At 33.3% G+C, this 20740-nt stretch overlaps 1 protein-coding gene across 9 annotated transcripts in view; it reads right to left on the bottom strand.

Moving 5' to 3' along the window:
- LOC113492131 (rap1 GTPase-activating protein 1) overlaps positions 1-20740 on the bottom strand; it is a 276804-nt gene that overhangs the window by 47964 nt on the left and 208100 nt on the right. Inside the window, exon 1 of one of the 9 annotated variants that reach the window (XM_026869515.1) lies at positions 11968-13252. The exons of 6 other annotated variants lie outside the window; for them this stretch is intronic. In XM_026869515.1, coding sequence (XP_026725316.1) covers positions 11968-12075 — 108 coding nt within the window. In that variant the 5' untranslated portion in view covers positions 12076-13252. Of the gene's footprint in view, positions 1-418; positions 965-11967; positions 13253-20740 lie in introns of those variants that run through there. 2 more of the 9 variants (XM_026869508.1, XM_026869524.1) reach the window with 2 other exon arrangements.

Here is a 20740-nt window from a genome sequence, read left to right as displayed (position 1 = left end):
GTTACTGTACTCCTACGAAACGGCTTTACCGATTTTTACCAAATTCTATATGCGTATTCAGTAAGTCTGAGAATCGGCTAACATCTATTTTTCATACCCCTAAGTGATAAGGGTTGCTCACACAAAAAAATTTTTTTTTAGTTTTTGGTAGAAATCGTTTGTTTTTATTTTTTTATAATGTGGCATTAAAAATACATACAACTAGAAATAAATTATTACAAAACAACGTTTGCTGGGTCAGCTAGTAATATATATCTTTGTATTGTATATAGACGACCCCATATGTGTCGAACTCACATAGGTATAGTTTATCATAAAAATATTCGCATATACATTAAAGAATGTGCTAGAATTGTGTCACAACTAAAAAACGACTTCAAAACTTAAAGTCACTTGAAATACATGAAAATCAACTTACATTTTGTACCAGAACGTCCTGTTTATCCATAACTATAAAATAAACAATGGTGACTAATTACTCGTGGAAACACGTTCGCACATTATAAAGACGAAACGTAACTGACTTTACAAGGAAACGTCAAAAAGCCAACTTCGCGTGTCTACATTATTTTAACGTTATTATATCATTACCTATTAACCTAATCGCTATTGTATTGGGAAATGTTGGTACTATCCTGTACAGGGCCAATTATAAAAGACTTTGATTTATTGAAATTTCTTCAGCGTAAAAAATACAATTGAAAATTGACGGCTGCCGACCGAGTCAAGTTATTCGATTGGTGTCAAGATGATATGGAAATATGTTAGGAACAATATGTATCATAATATATAAATACTAGCCCATAGTACATACTTAAATAGGGTATCTAGGCGGTTGTAGATGAGAGCGGAGTCGAAGTCTTTGGTTATCTTACAAAAAATATTGTCAAATTTGCTTCGTACCTCTATAAATGAGGGAACATTCTTACCGTAGTACACAAACAACAAATTATATATAGATGACATAATACTTATTTTTATGATCTGTAGCTATGTACATACTATAGGTACGTACTTATACCGGTATAAGAACTTAGGTATATACTAATAATACAGGCTTCGACAGACACGTTGATAACAAACATACAGACAGATATTTTATGTAAACAGGTGTGTATAACACATGTTTCATTGACGGCCATAATAATATGTTAAAATTTATAGAATATTTTCTTAGAAGAGGATTATCGCTCGCTGATACCAGACAACGTAAAGCAGATGTTTTAAATTTCAAGAGCTAACAAGAACTTCACTGTTTATTTGGACGTCGCTCTTAATATAACTGTTAATATATATAAAATGATTCTAAGAAAATATCAAGAAGTTGTGATTAATGAATAAAAAGCAGGCAAGTGCGAGTTTTTTACTAATAGGCTAGAAAAAATCAAATTCCCAAACACAATTCTACAGGTTTAGTTGCCATTGCTCAACTTCCATGCTATTTTTTTTTTGTAGCAGAAAAACAGTCGTTGAAAATTCATCTGGCTAGCTCAGATCATGAGAATACCTAACAACAGTCTTGCAGATAACTGATGACCTGGTAACAGACTTGCAGACTTAGTCATCGAGCTCCACTTGATAGGGTACCTTTCGATGGGTAAGAAAACTTGAAAAAAATACCGGTTTAGGAAGGATTTTTAGATCAATTATTGAAGAATATCATTCATATACGAGCACAGAATCTGAACTCCGTACTTAAAAATAACACTAACAATATATCACATCTCAAAAAAGGTAACTTTCAACAAAACACCGTTCAGTTGATAACAGTCAACGGATGAATCTAAACTGCAACGTCTACGTGACGAGAATACACAAAATCTAATTAGGGAAACAATATTTCAGTCCGGCAATCTTTCAAATATAAGGAAGCCTATTATAACGTGCTTAGAAAATACCAACAGAAAAACTATTGCAAAGTCTCATTGCATATTCTATTTGCAAACAACGCACTGTCTCAGGCTATTACACCATCGTGCGCCGATTTATTCAGACTGCAAGACTGTTACGTGGTTACCAAATTACAAGTCGTAAGATAAATGAAGATCACGCGAATTCGAGCTTTATGGCTTTGTGATAAGTGTAAGGTGGAGATTAGAGAGTGAAGATTGATTTGTTAGGTCTCTTGGCAATGATACAATGAGACACCTATGAGTCAGCCGTGACTGAGGCAGACTTTACCTGTCCCTCGAGCCTCCGGTCTTGTTAACACGTATTTACTGCTATATTAGATTCGTGCCTCTTACTGTGTGTATTGATTGGGTTTGGTTTGTTTTGAGTCAATAACCTTTGATTGAGAGACAAAATCTGAAATATCATCTTCATGAAACTGAGAAAAATTTAGATGAAAATTTAGTTAATTCTGTAGGAACTTGTTCTTTTCTCATCTCTATATTTTTTATCCAAGACTGATTGGTTGTCGGTTCTATCCCGTAACAATGATATTTTTGAACCTAGCCGAAATAAAAACTTTAGATTTCATCTTTGGGACTTGAACCTAAGATCGTGACAAAGCCAGATTGGTACGTCTGTTCAAAATAGGCAAATCGATTAAAACAACGTTCCTTATCGATTAGGCAATAAGGATCAAAGTTTCTCTCGAACCACAAAGATCACTTAGTTTTACATCAAAACCGGACGATCAGACCGATTTAACGAAAGGGAAACTTCGTGAGTCATTATTGAGTCATGACTCAAAATATACAAATGAAATTGTTGTATTACAGCATACAGATAGTTAAAACATTAGAGAAATCGTAAATGCTAGTGGGTCATGTTGATATCATAATGTGTCATAATTTGTTCTAAGATAAAAGCTTGTAAACAATAAATGACATTTTAACAACATGAGGAAATCTTAATAATTCATCTTTTGTAAACAATTCATCATCCATTACTAATAAATTTGTTTTTTTTTCTGCTCAACTTGCATATGAGCATGCCATATTTAAAAAAAGGAATCCCAAACCTCTCTATTTTGTAATCCTTTACTTATAAAATTGATTTTTCTCCTCAACTTGCTTCCATATTTAAAAAAAGAATCCCAAACCTTTTTTTTATTTTGTGATTCCTAGCTACATTATTTTTAATAAATGAAAACCTTCTTTGTGAATCACTCGTTACAGTAAATAGAATACAGGCTGCATAGTATAGGTACGCACACCAATTAAAAAATAAATCATCAAAAGTCACACAAAACATATCAATCGCTCATTAGTGCAGCGGTTTAGCGCTATTATAGAAGTATGATTGGCAGTTACTGCCCTGATTAGTATATTGACACTGAATTAATCGGCCTCATTCACGTGAAATGAAAGACTTGCGTTATTTATGCGATGCGTGTAAACGTGGACGTAACTGTTAAATTATTTATTGATTTATTTGAGTTTTGTTTATAGAGCGTTTACTACAAGTTAGATGTTGTCTGTAGATGGATTTCACGCATTTGTCAACGGTCTATAGTCAGCAATTTGATGATTAAAATCGTAAAATTTAAAAATAATACTTAACCACAATAACTTTTTTTCTGAAAATATTTTTGTCGTAGGTAGGTACAAATAAAGCAACATCTTATAAAACCCAAATGCTCCACAATCCTGAACGACACAAACAAAGACAAATTCAAAACGTCCAACAAAAATATCCCTTTGAAACCTTGTCTAGTGAAGTGAAGAAAACATGCATACGAGATTCAATAACACGGGAACGTAATACACTGAAATTTCTTTACAGATGTCTAAAATTCTTGGAAGAATTTCCCGCGGATACTTTTATACTTAGCAGTGGCGTTGGCAACGCGATAAGCATGTTGGGAATATCCATAGCAGTCTATGTTCAGATGTATTCAGCTTACATGTACTTCGATGTGGCAAGAAGAAAATCTAGTTTTCCGATTTCCATCGGAAAGGCTTACGAGATTCGCCGTTGTTAAATGTAAAATGCATTCAAATTTACAATTTTATAGGAATAAAATTTTGACATTGACATCATTTATTATAAAATATATTACATTTTTATTTACATTAAAAATCATTATATGATTTAAGGAGGAGTTAATAAGTATTCAATTTAAATTACTAATTTAAACTATTGTCAACTTAACAATCACTGTAATAAAAAGCATTCGATTTTATAACTTTTTTTAAAATACTTCTCACATTTACCTTCGACATTTAAAATTAAATCGAATACAATGTAATTTTAAAAATAATACGTACGCTTCGAATGGCCAATAACATTTGAGTACTTTTCGAGACCATTGTTTACCATCGTTGAATTAATAATAATCACAATCCCCATTGTTTTGAGTTCGCAATATTTATTTTTAATGTAAAATTGGATACTTTATTTAAGCCATGGCATTGTGTAAGATTTAAAAATAGTTAATGTATTATAATTATTCTCCATATTTAATACTCTGAATCATAAAATTAAGCTAATCCGAAGTAGGTATATTTAACGGCATAATAATGCTTTGTTGAAAAATTTCCGCTTATTTAAATTTTGTTAGTGGTTACAGGAAACCTTGGGGATTTTTACTAGAATTAATCAGTGTTTAAACCAAATGCATATCCTATTTTTTCTCATTATTGTACATAAAAAAAATGTTAAGCCTAAAATTGCATATTGAGTCACTGACTCATACGTTTTGTATCTACTTTGGGATCTATAACTTGACCCTGACACTCAACAACCCAACCCTTTCAAAATATGGCTTCGATAACCACAAATGACTCAAGCGTGGTCATTTAATGCCTCATACATGCATTCAAAGGACGCCTTATAAAATACTAGAATAAAAAAAACAAAATCGAATTAAATTTAGAATATAAAAAAACAACATTTACTTATTGTTGGTGATCACCATGAAATTTGAATTCAAAATATGGAATAGATTTTTTTAGCGATTTCAAGTTCGTGTGTAAAATTTGGCGAAAGTTTTTATTTTGATTATAATTATCTATATCTAACTTCCTATCAAACAAACGGTTAAACTTAAAAAGTATTAATAGTTCGTCGGAATAATTTCCATTAATATTTTTAGCAAGTTTCAAACTTTCGCTGAATAAATGCGATTGTCTTTCTTTACTTCTTTACCAGTTTATTTTTTTAAAGTCCGTTCATTATACAAAGACTGAAGACACTTACTATTAAAATAAAAAGCTTAAATTCCCATTCGAGTTCTATTCAATGTAAATATTTGTGCATTGTTCACGTGGGTTTACACTAATAATGTTTCTCACATAATTTGCGAACAATAACTTGGCACGAATACTAGAATTGATTTATTAAAATTTACTCGATAGCATGAGAATAATCGATTAGGTTAATCGAATTAACATCGAAGATATTTTAGGGATGTTTAGTTTATTGTTGAGGTAAGTCTGACGATTTCTTAACACGAAGTATCAATGATTAAATGGAAAGGTTTAGTATAATTTACACTGCGACTTCAACAATTTAGGATTGAGCGATGAAACGCAGAAACCAATTCGGCGAAAAAGTATTATTGCAAACTTGTAAATAATTCAAAGAAACTTCGAATACTAAACATGCTAAAGATAGGACAATATTGATAAACGCAAGGCCTATTTTCTGCATTATTTGAAGGTAATACCGACTTTAAACTTCTATTCTATACACAGCACACATCGACGTATATGATGCAACGGTTTACTCACACGTATTTTTTATCTAGATTGATCGACTAGTTTCGGGACTCAACCGGAATCGTTACGTACTCATGCGCCGTCGCGTTAGTGCATGAATGATTGAAACTAGTCGGGCGATCCAGCGCACGTCTAGTTTCACCCCAACAGGAGTCGTAATTTCGCCTAAACACATGTACAAACCCTTTTACCATACAAGCATGAAACAGCTACACGAAAGTTATTTAAAAAAATATAGTTTACTCAATACAATGTAATATGTAGTAGAGTCATGGTTCAATAAACGGATTCGCATTTACGTGTTCGCAAGTTAGTATACAATCAATTACCAATGTCACTTTCTTTTTCGAAGATACATGTACTAATTGAACATGTAGTCATTATTCTTAGACACTGACAATTGGTAAAGGAAAACTGACAAGTTTCATTTCTTGGAAGAATAACGCTGACAATGCTTAAATGATATGAGCGTTGTCAGCGTTCGTCAACTGACACGTCAAAATCACGTCTTTTGTCGAAAACCAATACATTCACATAGATTCGCTTCCAAATCTTACATTATGTAAAAATGTCCAGGTCATCTGAATTAAAACTTCATGGAAGCAAGCATAGTGCTCGCCCATCTTTTCTCTAACTGAAAAGAGGCCTTATTCTTGATGTCAGATAATTACCTACTGGTACTTTTATCATATGCTAAGACATCCAAGTTTATTCACAACAATAACGGCACTAAGGAATAATTCTTTATACGAGGAGGTTTTACAAACAATCAGGTCACATGCACAAATACACAAAGACAAATACGACGACTTATTAATACTAAAAGCAGCTTAACATTTAGTTGAGCAGTTTGCAGCCTATTTGGTCCTCAATTTCAATGCACCGTTACAGCCTGCCTCGCTAGTCCTTTGACCAACGAGGACAATATAATGTAAGACAATGCCGTGGCCGTCTGCTGGTAATCCCCTTTACGTCATATATGTACAGATTTAGCTATATACTTGTATATATGGTGTTGCCAAAACCACACAGTACCTAAAAACAAATAGATATCTTGAGCGCGTTAATATTAAACGTTTAATAAAATTAATATAAAAGCCTAATTAAAATGCTTCGATTTTTCCTGAAAAATAATTTTATTGTGTAGTATTATGTATTAACTAATATACTTATCTAAATTTAGTTAATTTTATTTGCTGAAGAAAAATGTCGAGGCGTATTTTATTTTTAATTACTTATAATCAATAATAAATTAAGAAGCTTAGCTCTTAGATTGTAATAAGAACCTGACTGTTTAAAATACTACAGAATATTAAAAGGTTTCGATAATTTTATATTACATGCAAGCAATCAACCAAACAGGTATCTATCAATGAAGCTCATAGTAATTAGTAATTGCATGGTAATTATACGCAGCCGTCACGGACTTGTCTTGGCAATGTTTTGTTGATACCAACACAGCTTACCAGACCCTTACTTTGCGTAATATTATTGCAGGTGTTGGATAGAGGTGCAGTCTTGCAAGCGGTGAGTGATGTGATGGGTAGGTATCTCACTGCCTGGTCACTTCCCTTGACGGCGCGTTCGTGTTCCACGCGCCTTAGGGCTGATGCTTGCCAGGGCAGCGGGAATGACCACAAAGGGAAGAAAGGAACGTGGGTGGATTTTAGTCAGTAGTCTGACACTCCCTTTCGCTCAACCCTAAAGGGGTTTGATGATTTACCATCCGAAAACAAAACATGGTGTGTGAGAGAGCTAGTCTAGAGAGAGACTATCTATCACGCTTACAAAACTGCAATAATGTAACATTAAGACTTGGTGACACGAGATTCAGAGTTACGTTCAAAAAGGACGGAACTAATATCAATATCTGTTACAAAATACTTTTGTAACAGATAAAAATATCAGTTTCATAAGCTATTATCAATTATATCAGTATTGTATCGATTTGTAACGACGATTTTACGGTTTATTACTGTCTTGTGTGATTTATATATTTTTTTTCATCGTATGGATTATGACATGAATAGGAGGACAGAAAAATAAACTAAAATACAGAACCTATTGTATTTGCGTCATGAATCCGGGATTTTAGACATTATTATTAGCATATTTTAATTATGTTCAATTAATATTTGCAATTTTGATGTTATTGATTAATTACCTATTATGTAATTGGTTAATCAGACAAAATATGCCTAGCTACTTAATTATAGTTACGTTAATAGTGTATAACATTAACAAGCATATATTTGATAAAAAAAGACAAATATTTGCAAAGTGGGAGAGAGACGGTATTCTACGCTCATATAAAGCACTTTCTCATTTATAACCACAACAATATAGATCTAATAGGTGTCTGAAGACCAAAAAAATAATTTACGAAATGATCAAATTCATTATCCTTCTTTAAATAAAACAAGTCTGTACTTAGTTAGAAAAATATTTGCAATTCGGTTTAATATATCCTCATTCTTTTTTAAATCATAGCTAAAGATTCCAAGGCTATATGGTTTGTGGTTGATGAGACACAATATTAATTGTACATGGCACAAATGAGGTGTTTACGCCTCTGATAAGAAAACAATGCTATATAACTATAATATAAAATGACGTCAATATAACAGGAAAAGCTAAAAACAGTAACAATTTAATATAATTTGATTGTTTATTTGTTTTGAATATTTTTGTTTATAAGTACCTATTATTAGTTATATTAGTTATTCCTACATCTTTGACAGTCGTTACAGGTAGTCAGAAGCTTGAAAAAGTCTGACAGCCAGTCTAACCAAGGGGTATCGTGTTGCCCAGGTAACTGGGTTGAGGAGGTCAGATAGGCAGTCGCTCCTTGTCAAACACTGGTACTTAGTTGAAACCGGTTGGACTGGTAGCCGACCCCAACATGGTTGGGAAAAGGCTAGGCCAATGATGATGTTTATAAGTACCTAAGTAGGTAGATATTTTAATAGCTATGCCGGTGACTTTGTACTATTTTTGTCCTCGAAATCGTTTTGAAAACCTGCTGTTTGGGTGGTCAAACAGCAGGAATTATACACAAAGTACTCTTTTTTCTACGACTTTATTGCAATCAAAGTAATTTAATAGGTTCAGCAACCTTTTTAATTATTTATATTATATTAAGACTTATATTTGTCCAGCAAAAGCAGAGGTCTGTATACCTTCACCATGACTCATAAAAACTAAACAATTAAAAAACGCACAACGATATAATAGAAAACTTTATTTAATACGCTTACAAAAGACAGGCATTATTTACAATAATACGCCAGATATAACATTTGAATTACTAAACAAGTCGAACTGAATTTGAACAATTTATATACTAAGCTACTAGTATTTTCCGTAGAAAATTGAATGAATGAAACTTTATTTTTTATGAAACACCTTCTTGCGGGTCGATGGTAGACTACAGTTTTATTGCATCACAAACTGAACATTAGTTTCGGCACTCATAGAGGCCAAACAAACACGGCAATCATACAAACATTCTTATCCATAGATTGCAGGACAAAGACCTATACTACCCACAGACATTATCACCCACAAAAACTCGAATATGTGTATAATGGGGTGGTAATATCCCAATAACAGCTGTTTACTGGCACCTGCGCGTGGGCACCTATAACAATGACCGGCCATATGGCTGAGCCGTTATATAGAAAGTGATGGAAGGAAACACAACATATGCCAAACAGTTGTGGCCTTATCTAGTACACACATTCACACTTACGATATGAAAAGATGAGCGAAACCTCTTTGTTAGGACAAAACGTATTTATGCTGTTGTGAAAGTCACTGTTAATGATAGAAACTGTATTGTGATGCCTTCTCCTTATTAAAAAAAAACGGAGTGTTGTTGTTTTTTTATGCTCGCAGTTTGCAGTTCCTAATTTAAATAAGTCATTTATTTTATCCTTTTATCTTCCGAGGCTAGTCAATATTTTTTTTAATACCAGCCAGTGTTATATATGAGAGTAGAGTAGGACAAAAAACTCTGTATGAAAATAATTAGTGACATTAATTAGAGCAAAACAATGTTTGCAGCGGAGATTAAAACATTATCAAAATGCATTACGTCTAGACCGTGTCGACAATTGATAATCTTGATATTTCGATAACGTAATCAGTTTGTCGTTAATTGACAATTATTCAAAATAAACAATTCAGTCCGTCAATGTCAGGGCTGTCACTTAATAGAATGAGTGACTATTAATTCTGACGGCGTTGTCTAGTTCAAGACCCAAAGGATTTGTAATGTTAATAAAATGTCGCTGCGTTGTCAAGGCCAAACGAATTCATTCGAATTTTAAATATATCAACTTTCGTAGTACATTTTAACAAGGAATAAAAGCGAAAACTGTTTTTGTTTATAATTAAATACCGTTTTTTAGTTTCGCTATGTGATAATGCTTTGAATTATCCTGTTAAAAGTTACGAAACTAAGTTATCAATGGTAAAAGTTTGACATTGACATCGCTTTTATATCTTGAGCAATAAAGTTGATTTTCGCTTGTTTTCCTTACAACAAGCGACCGATATTCCACAAGGTGAACACATGCCGTCATCGCAAGAGTTTTGTTGACGGTACCAATAGGCATGTGAGCGTGAAGGGATTAGACACTGAAACCCTTTATCCAAAGGTACGGTTAACAAAAAAGGCGAAGGTTAACTAACCTTGTAATACATCAGCCGTATCGTATGACGATGAACTCGGCATTTGAGTCAGTGTTTATCGATCCTACCTTAAAGTGCGTGCTTGGTTCGTGCCCTGATAACTTTTAAGCTTTACAAATGAATTACATATAGTTCAAATCGGTATAATACAAAAAACCTGTCTCTATTTAAGTCTTTTATATCGAATAATCTATATCTATACTAATCTATACTAATATATAAAGCTGAAGAGTTTGTTTGTTTGTTTGTTTGAACGCGCTAATCTCGGGAACCACTGGTTCGATTTGAAAAATTCTTTTTGTGTTGAATAGACCATTTATCGAGGAAGGCTATAGGCTATATAACATCATGCTGCGACTAATAGGAGCGAAGATACAATGGAAAATGTGAAAAAAACAGGGCAGGTATAAATCATAACTTATATCTTCTACCCACGGGGACGAAGTCGCGGGCAACAGCTAGTTATTTCATAAATATGAATAATATTGTGAGGTACAGATAATTTTGAAAGGCCTAAGTAATACTTTATGACTATCAATAAATTCTAAACTATTATATCGTCACGTATGAGCAGTAATATTTAACCTTGTGCTAAAACATTTGTTTGAAACAATTGAAATTGGATGCTTCTCCACTAATCATTATTATTAATTACTAACTAGTCATTACCCATTTGTAATAGGTATATACTGCACAATAATACAACACTCAAAATATAAACACCCTTATTTAAAAATGTACCAACCACATTGATTCTTAACTTTTTAATTTTAAACTTTATGTTCAAATTTATTCGAATCAAAATTGCGTGACAAGTTGAGTATACAAAGGGTGTCCGATTAATTTCAAAATTGCAAAATACTGTAAACAAGTTAGCAGACTTAAAGTAATTTACGACAGTTTAAAAATGTATCGAGAATGCGATAAGCGGCGGAACACAACCCGTTTTCGCAAGAGTTTGCATACGAGTACGTTCGACTGTATCCGGTGTTTAGAACTTACCTAATAAGACACTCATTACCATACATACTGTATTCTATTGACATCGGAACATGTGAAAAATAGACAGAAAATAGGGGGTATTTAGTTTTGTGACAGCCCTAGAGATATATACTGAAAAAATGTGCCAAAAATTCTATTAAATATATTTATTATTCGGCAACCTGAGGTAGAGTCTAGTGGTACTAAAGAAATTGCAGTAATGGGTGAGAAAAACAAATGAAAAATATAATAATTCTGTTTTGGCAGCCCTAAATGAGCACAACTGCCAAATCGTTGATACGCAATGTAACTAATACTCTTGGCAGGTGGCCTATACATCTGCCAACGACATATTGATACAGACTACTTAATTTAGTCGAATTGTAACAAACTGACAAACATAACACATATTCAAACATTCTACGACTTAATTAAAAGGAGATATTAGAAGGTATATTAAATACTATCGCTGTACCACGCTTACGTGATATTCCAAAGCTCAAATCATGACTGTAATCAGGAGTCGATAACATTGGCTGGTTTCAAGGCCAGACAAACGTTTTTACGCATTATTATTTACATTTTATTTTTTCAATAAAGAAATATTTGAAAAAATGCTTACCACATCTGACAAAGGTGAAGGCAGAGGAGAATCTTTAGAATCTCTCCTTTTGTATATCGCTTTTTCCACCCAAGCGTTCAACGACAATCTTCTTCTACCAGAAATCATATTCAACACTTAAAAAAACACAGCAAAAAGTCACACAAACAGTCACATTTCCTTCAAAATATTCTAATATTTAAAAATTAAAATAAAATATTTCTCTAACACTGCACTAAAGAATTAAATGTGGATATAACAATGTGTTCGTCCGTACGTATTGAATTGACAGCGGAAAATGGTGGCACGAAAACTGTGTTTACGAGTATATAACTCGACCGATAGCAAGTGCCTACCAGGAAAATAGGTGATAACAGGAATATTACAATAAACTAGGTGGATTTAGATACATGCTAATAATTTATAAGGTTAAAATACTGATCAGAATTTATTATGTGTCGGCAATTAACGTCCTAAAAAACACATGGGTGGGGCAAATGTATTCGTCATATAAATGTATTGCTGATTTTAATTAGTACTACAGTGCCAACGTAAGTAATTAAAGAGATACTATCGCTTATAAATCCAATTGAATTTTTTATTTTTATATCGCAAGTGTTGCACACAGCGTAAACTACGGTTGCCTTTTTGTTTGTTATTACAAAATCTCGAATTCCGGCTAAGACAGCAAAATACTCAATGTGCTTAATATGAAACATAATTACTTCGCATCGTTCATAATTGACGTACCACTCCGCTCTTTCGCAAGCAAAAACAAAACACTCAAAAAATAACTTTGTATAAATCTTCTTCATAATAAACTTAAAACAATCTGGTACCATCTAAATACAAGCCAAGCACAATCACAAACATCGTAAAAAGAAACTCCCTCATTATCTGTCCAATTTAAACCATCCTGCAACCGCTTTGTGAGAATATCTCACTGCAAAATAAACCGTAAGCAAGTAAAAATTGAGCTGAAATTCAATCTATATCGTTTAGCGGAAAAGCTACACACGGATTTCCACTTGTCTCCAGAAAAGTTAATGAATGAAGGAAAGTCCGACCACGAGGTTATTTGAAACAAAAGACTAATGTTCTACGGTGGGAACTAAACTAAAGCTGAATGTTTCGTATTGTACGAAATGACCTCTCCGATGGAATGCGAACAAAAAGTTAGAGAGCACTGTTTGAGAAGAAAGTGTCGGATTTTAAGTACCAACGGTGTGAAAAAATGCGAACGACGCATTTGTAAACAGCGGACATTTAACTACTTAGTAGCAACCATGGTTTAAACTCCCGTTGAGAAATTATGGGTTTGAAAGCTTCTTGTTCTGTTTTAGTTTGTGAAACAAATTCAAAGTGTTGATGTGGACGCGTAAACATCTTTAGAAGTGCGTTTAGGCAAGTTTGTCCTCGATAGCTTTAAAAAACGATCTGCGAACGAAAACCTTCTGCACTTCAGTATACTGTACAAATACATTATGCAAACGTTTCTATCATTTCATGATGGCCTTGTAACGAATATATCTGAACACACGATGGAGTCTGTCTAAAACATGCATACTTATTCCAATAAAGATCGCAAGTTTATTGGGGTCTCTGACAAAATGAAATAAAGAGGTACAGAGGAATACGCTTATTTTACACCTTTCCCTTTTCGATATATTTCTGGAATGAGACAAGACTATTGCAGTAGTGAATAAAAAATAACACAGCCACGAAGTTATACCATTTCATTATTTCCGACCAAATTATAGTCCCGAAGGATTTTACCAAGATAGATCGAAGTTACGGTAAGTTGCCGCATATTATATTAGCTACAACACTAGCGGGAATTGTACAAATTGTGTTATGTGTTAGTGGCCTATGATACAAGGCGCGTTAATTATTTCTCGAATTTCGGTAACATTAGACACACAACACAAGAATATTTGCGGCAGACCGCAGCGGTAGAAGCAGTAAAATGACCAAGTATTTAATAAGCAGGGTCACCGCATCTTACAACACAATATTTCAATTATTAACAAGGTCGATTGCCATTCTTCTTCTGCAGAGCAAAGGCCTCCCCCTTCATCTTCTAAACTTGTCTATCTTTTGAAATTTCTGACTAGAATATCCTTACAAATTGAAAATTAACTTAAATATTACATACTGTCCACTGTTCTGCATGTTAAAATGTTAAAAAAAAGAGGGGTAGTACCCATTCAGTTTCTCAATATAAAAAAAAATAAAATTTAAAAAGCAAGCGAGTTTAGGTCAAAGCTTTGTTTCCACGTAGTCTGTCATTCGGACAATTTGGTTACCAAAATAGGGAAGAGAGGAAGACTACAAAGTCTCAAAGGATAAACTTGCTCCACTGTAAAGTGGCCCGATTGAAAAGTTTGCGAGGGAACCCAAGCACTATGCACTGCCTTATTTTTTCTTTTCCACTTATTACGCTTTATCTTAAGAAACGAAATAAAAGAAAGCTAAGTTTATTAATTTAGACATCTTTGTGAAGTCTCGGTAAGTTACTTTGTAACTAATTTCGTAACTGTATCTGAGAGAGGATTTTTTATAGACAAATAAAAGTATTTCACGTGAACGCAAGTTTAATCTGTTTAATTAAAAAGTGTAGTTGAAAGAAAGTATTCAGTTCTTTGATGAAATATTGAATAAGCCTTGCAAATGGAAATTGTAAAAAAAACCTCTTTTGTTATTTAATTAGAATCTATACTGAAGTACAGATAAAAGAACTAAGCATGTTCCTTTAGATTCAAGAGTTCTTTTTAGACCCAAATGTTTGCTGAATTTATCCGTGTCCTTACACCGTTAGTTAAACTTGCGATTAGATATTCTTATGTAGCTAAAGTAGAGATAAGCTAACGATTATCTGAGACAACAAACGTTATCGTGTAACATAACGGACATAATGCCTTACATGTCGAAGAAAACCTTCAAAATTGGAGGCCTTAGGAAACTATTTAATTTTACATTTTGTTGCTCAAAATGGAATTCTTCAAATTACGGCAACGCCCTAGGTGCACTTAATTAAAAAAAAACTATGGTGACCAGAAAGAAAATCATCTCGCATTTTGCCACTGTTCTATCGATGACTATTTATCATGTCAATAGAACGAAATCAAATAGACTCACAAACGAATAAAATAAAAACACATGTTCTTCAAGTAATGACGACTCCTCTTCCGCACCACAAACCCTCACAAGAATATATGTGTCAAGAGTAAGTTGACCTATTTCGTTTCTATCAGCGGTAGAATTTCAATAGCCTATTTAAAGCCAACAGTTCCGTAGCTTCCATTCACACTTTCAATTACTTTAGCGATCTAATCCGAGAGAGTGTGCGTATGTAACCGATAATTTCAAGATTCCAAGGTTAATTTGGGTTTGTTGATAGCATCTATAGGTCAAAGTTGGCCGGCGTTCAAACTGTGTTCACAAATTCGCAATAAAGTTTACAGCGTTGCTTGAAATATCGGATGGTAAACGTGCGGTGGTTCGAAATTTATCTACTAAACTGCGCTATCACATAAAATGTACTGTAGTAGGGTAAATTACGTCATTTGTATCACGTCACTTGTATGCGTATTACGTTAGAAGCAATAATCCAGTAGCGACATTTGAAGATTTACATTTCTGAACAAATTATACATGATTTAATTAAGTATTGCATAAAGGTCAACACGTAATATAACACATCTGACTAGTCGATGTCATCGTCTGAAGTGTGAAGGCTAGTAAATGTCAATGTTCAAGGTGATCCATACAAGGAGCAACTAAGCAGACACTTTATATCTGTACTTGTTAAAAGTACTCGACTACCTACACTGAAGTGGTCTATTATTAAAATATTTTGAGCAAAAATATTTTTTCCGTCAAACAAGTTGATGCAGCAGGAAATAGGCCTTTTTATGGTTTTAATAAATAGAGGAATCGTATTTCTTTTGTTTTTACCTCACTCATAAATATTAATGGGGATTGCGCCTCCGAACCATATCTCCTGAGACGTATGAGGGACTCCAAGATTTATGTAAGGTTCTGATGCCAGCTAAAAATGAGTACAACACTATTTCTGCCTTCCCATTTGCTGACAAGGGTCACTCATGTTATTGCCATCGGTTCAACGATATCTTGGAGTTTGTCCGATTCACCAGCAATCTTTACTCACGGCTCATACATATTAATAAGGGTCCAAAATTCGAAGAACACACGAGAATAGGATTGAACACTTGGATTTACTCAGATTATTCGAGAGTTACGCACCTTCGGGTGTCGGTGGACGATAGGGGATTTATGTTTATTCCTACTGGTGTGAATAACTTAGAAACTAAGATGTTTTCGTCGAAACGTTTGGTTACATACACTTGGCCACAAGAGCAAAAACATCCGAATTCTGCAATCTATCCCATATTTTAAAAAGTTCAGAGGACTTCCCGGTAAACTTCCTAGTTGTTTCCTACTGCCACAATTGCAATAATATTATTTTAAGACGGCAAAGTTGGCACCCTGGTAATATAGGCAAATTTGCAAATCGCCTTACGTTATTTACTTAAGGCCAATAAATCTAGAATTCTTATTTAAATATTAAGACTAATTAATCTACGTACATCAAAAGTGATACATCCGTCTTTAGAAAGTGCGTGTATTAATTAACTTTGCTTAAGAGACTTCGCGGTATACATTATTATTACCTTTTTCAAACGATATTATGAGGAACGATTTCGTAAACAGAGCATGGCCGATTCATTATAAAGTCAATACTATTACTATTAGGCTAATGATCTATTATATGGATAGCCTTATTAATTGGTTGTAGCGTAAAATACATTCGATTATACTAACAGCTTTGTCAAAACTATTAAAGTAATTATGTAAGCTTATTATATCTGGATTTGGACTCGACTGTGTGACTAAGTGAGGTTATTTGGTTATGCTGATAAAATTGTGAGACTAAAAGATATGTCTAAATATTATTCATAGGGATTTTTGAAGGGGAATTCGTTTGTATTGAAGTCAAAATTCTGGGTCATAAAAAATCGGAGAAAAAAAATCTTTTGGTTCCTCTTTCTTTCCAGGACCGGCAAAAATCAAAATCGTTCATTAAAATCAACTCTCATTTATTTAATTTATATCTACATGTTATTAATCATCGTTATAATAAGAAACAAAATCTGTATTCCTTTCGAATTCAATCACGCAAAAGTTGTACGCTTGAATGAACTTTTATCGAACAGGGGGTAGAAAGAAAGATCTCTTTCGCAACCGGCCCAGTCTTTCGGACAACTGACTTCACAAAATGAATCCGTGTACTCAGATTTATTGCTTTAAACAACGGATTAATTTCCAGATGCCCCATTTAAAGGGTGGTTTGAATAAATTGAGGCCTTAATGTGTATTCGGGCGAAGTCAGGGATCCTTAAACGTATTTGTATAAAGAAAATATCGAATGCAGTGGACCAGTTATTGCTTTATAAATTGTTGTTAGCTTGTTTATTTTTTAAGGTCGTATTATCATATTAAAAAAATATAAAACTGTCTATTACTTTGTTGATATTTTCAACTAACAATTCGACCATCTAAATTAACGGAAAACGCATAGCCATAAACTGCGGCCATATTGTATTTATTTTTAATTTACAATACCGCGAAGCGTGCAGTCCAAAGGTTAAACACTGGCGTGAAATTTATTCAGCTCTTTTTCTAAAAATAAATATTTAATTTAAATAGCGATTCTATTCCACGTTCTACATTTAAAAGAGTTGTTGGTCTTAATGTAACGGTCATTGCAGAGCGCGAGTTTTGTCTTAGTGGAAAAGAGACGAAGCAGTGAGCGATGTTGCTTGCTATCTCGCTTACTCTATGGCAATATCACAGCTTAGCTCATACTAAGTGTGAAGATGTGTTACGTGCGAATACCAATAATATCTGCTCGATTACGTACTAATTGTTGCGCTTGCTTCCGATTCGTTGAATACGCACAAAGATTTATTACACCTCGTAATTTAACCAACTCAGCTGTTTATTACCAGATAACAATTTATTTACTCTGATATCTGCAAAGTTTGCTTTCTAATAGCTGTATAAATTGCACTTTCGCTGATGCTGAGAGAAAACAGAAAACGTTGTTTGTTCGAAAATGGTACGTGACCATACACATTATGTATGATTATGTTAGAGTGTGACCATGAAGAACGAATCTATAACACTTTCTAGTATTTAAAAGGTAAAACTTCTCTTCTTTAATATAAGTGATGACTCAGATATTTATTCAACTCATATAGAATGATAAAGATCTGTGTTATACTGCGCACTGTATAGATAAGCTTCATAATTGTCACTTCCAAACGTAATCCGTATAACTACCCTGTAAAACTTTTACCACGAAACGGACCCTGTACCATGAGCTCCGGTTATTATCGTGGAAGCGAGATAGAGCGCTATAATTCGGGCATCGGAGTCTCATCCCCACACTGATGAAACTTTTGTGTTTTTTCTTGATTAAATACGTTATTTTATAAAAAAAAGTCTACACGTAATAAGGGCGTTATCTATTGTCAAAGGGTTTTATTGATTCTGTTATCTGAACCGTATTTTACAAGTTACTCAAGATGATGCAATAAGCTGACGTGATGTTTACCTTTCTCTCGTACGAATATCAACATGGATACAAAATGTGCGCCGTAAAAATATGACTGAAAATGTACGGAAAGTAGATGAGATAACATGATGATATTGTTGGATTAGATCTGCTTTATCGTGAAACTTTTGTGAAAAAATAGATATAATAGCCGGTCTAGTGCAGCGATTGTAGACTTTTTCTTTAGCCTATATATAGGGATCTTTTAATTTCAAGTCTTATGTGAACTTCTTTTTCAATACTAATACTTCACATTTTATCATCGACCGACGCCTATTAGAAACCCTTCTTATGTACGTTTACTCCTGTCTATAATTCACACACATTCTTATTAAATTTCTTTAAAACATAATTAAAAACTGTCACAAAATTCAAGCAAAAAGCTCCCCTCTATACAGAATCACAGAATGTTCTAGACAAAGCCGATACATTAAACAGCCTTAAACCGCCGTAATTGGCTGTCACGTGAAAACGAAATGTTTTAATTAACGGTATTTATACGAAAATTGATGGAAACCGACTTGAAACGCAAACAGTATGGTACACAATGATTAGCACTAAATATTTACGTGAGAATTTATTGCCTCGATAAATCAGTGCAGTGATTTCAAAATGTTACGAGAAATCTAATATGATTAGGAAGTGAAATATTGGGTTTCGTCTGTCGAGAATATTGTGTATTTGTGTTATTAAATGTTTAGAGGGGAAATTCTAAATTTATGTTTTAAGGTCGACACTATACTTACACAAAATTGGAGCAGGAAGCGTAAAGGTTTCAGAAAAGAGTTCTAATGCTAAATAGATTAAAAAAAAACAGACGAACATTCAAAATTAGAACATTCGATTCCAGATTACATGTAATATACCTCTATTAGAACATTATTAGGTACTTACTATAAAGGCAGCCGTTATAGCCCACAATCGGAGAGCTAAAGGGACGGTTTTATGCGAGACGTGTCTAAATAAGACATAAAACTAACCATTACATTCGAGTTGACGTAATAACGTCGACCTTCACCCAGCGAAGCTGCGGCGGAAATAATTGCACGGACATGGACACTTTTTATTTTATACGTTTTTTTCTAAGTAAGTATTACCGTTAGTTTATTGGACAAGCAATTTTGTTAATTTTTAAGGTGTGAACATTTTTTTTCAGAGTAGCTTTCATAAGGATGATTCATACCTTAATGATACAACGGTTCAGTGTGATTCGGCAACCCACTACCGCTTATGATTTAGGACTTAGGCTGATTTGACCAAATATTGGTTAGCCCAAAACTTAAGATTAATGTTTTTGATAATTAACAATGTCACGAGAGTTATAACATTTTAAAAATTAAATATATAATAAAGAAACGAATACAGTAAAATTAAAAAAAAAACATTAATCTTTCCATTGACACGATATAAAACCATGTTTTGCAATGAATTCTGTATTAATAGGAAGAACAATCTACGACATTAACTTTCTACAATCATTTATCAAAATGGTATGTGTTTAACAGTACTAATAAACAATAGTTGCCATGAAAATTGCTTAGTAATTTCTAGATTGTACCAAGTAATATGGCTACTGAAGAAATTGCGTGTTCTTATGTGGGCACGTTATATCGCGTGTCTTACTGACCGGAATATTGGTGTGTACATTCCTTAACAATATAACAGCATCTGTATAAAACTATCACAGAATTTTCTACCTTAAATCCTTTTCACACAAAGACTAAAATCGCAGACAAAAATCGGGCTTCTTATCGCTAAACAGTTCATAGGATTTTCTACCTTAATGCTGGTAAAAATAAGAACTGAAATTGAAAGTAGAAATGTGCTGTTAGGGAATTTAATTGTTTTTAATAATTTAGAAAGCAAATAAGTCTCACGTTACTAAATATCTACATTAATCTTTACACATAATATTTAATGATGGACACAGATTATGAACCGTTAAGTGGAGTGTTTATGGATAAAGCGATCCTTTATTTTATATCAATAGTATTAGTGAACAAAACTAGAAAAAAAAGTGAATAAAAAGAAGTCAAAGCAAATTAAATTAATCGTTTCTTTTGTGTAAGCTATGAATCGTAATAGATCTTTTAATATCTTAATGCAATGATTGACTGCGTAAACTAATTAGCTATTACCATACTTAAAAACATA

This window comes from Trichoplusia ni, chromosome 1, assembly GCF_003590095.1.
Source record: "Trichoplusia ni isolate ovarian cell line Hi5 chromosome 1, tn1, whole genome shotgun sequence".
NCBI lineage: Eukaryota > Metazoa > Arthropoda > Insecta > Lepidoptera > Noctuidae > Trichoplusia > Trichoplusia ni.
The sequence above is the reverse complement of the archived record's forward strand: the minus strand, read 5'-3'. Positions and strand labels throughout refer to the sequence as shown.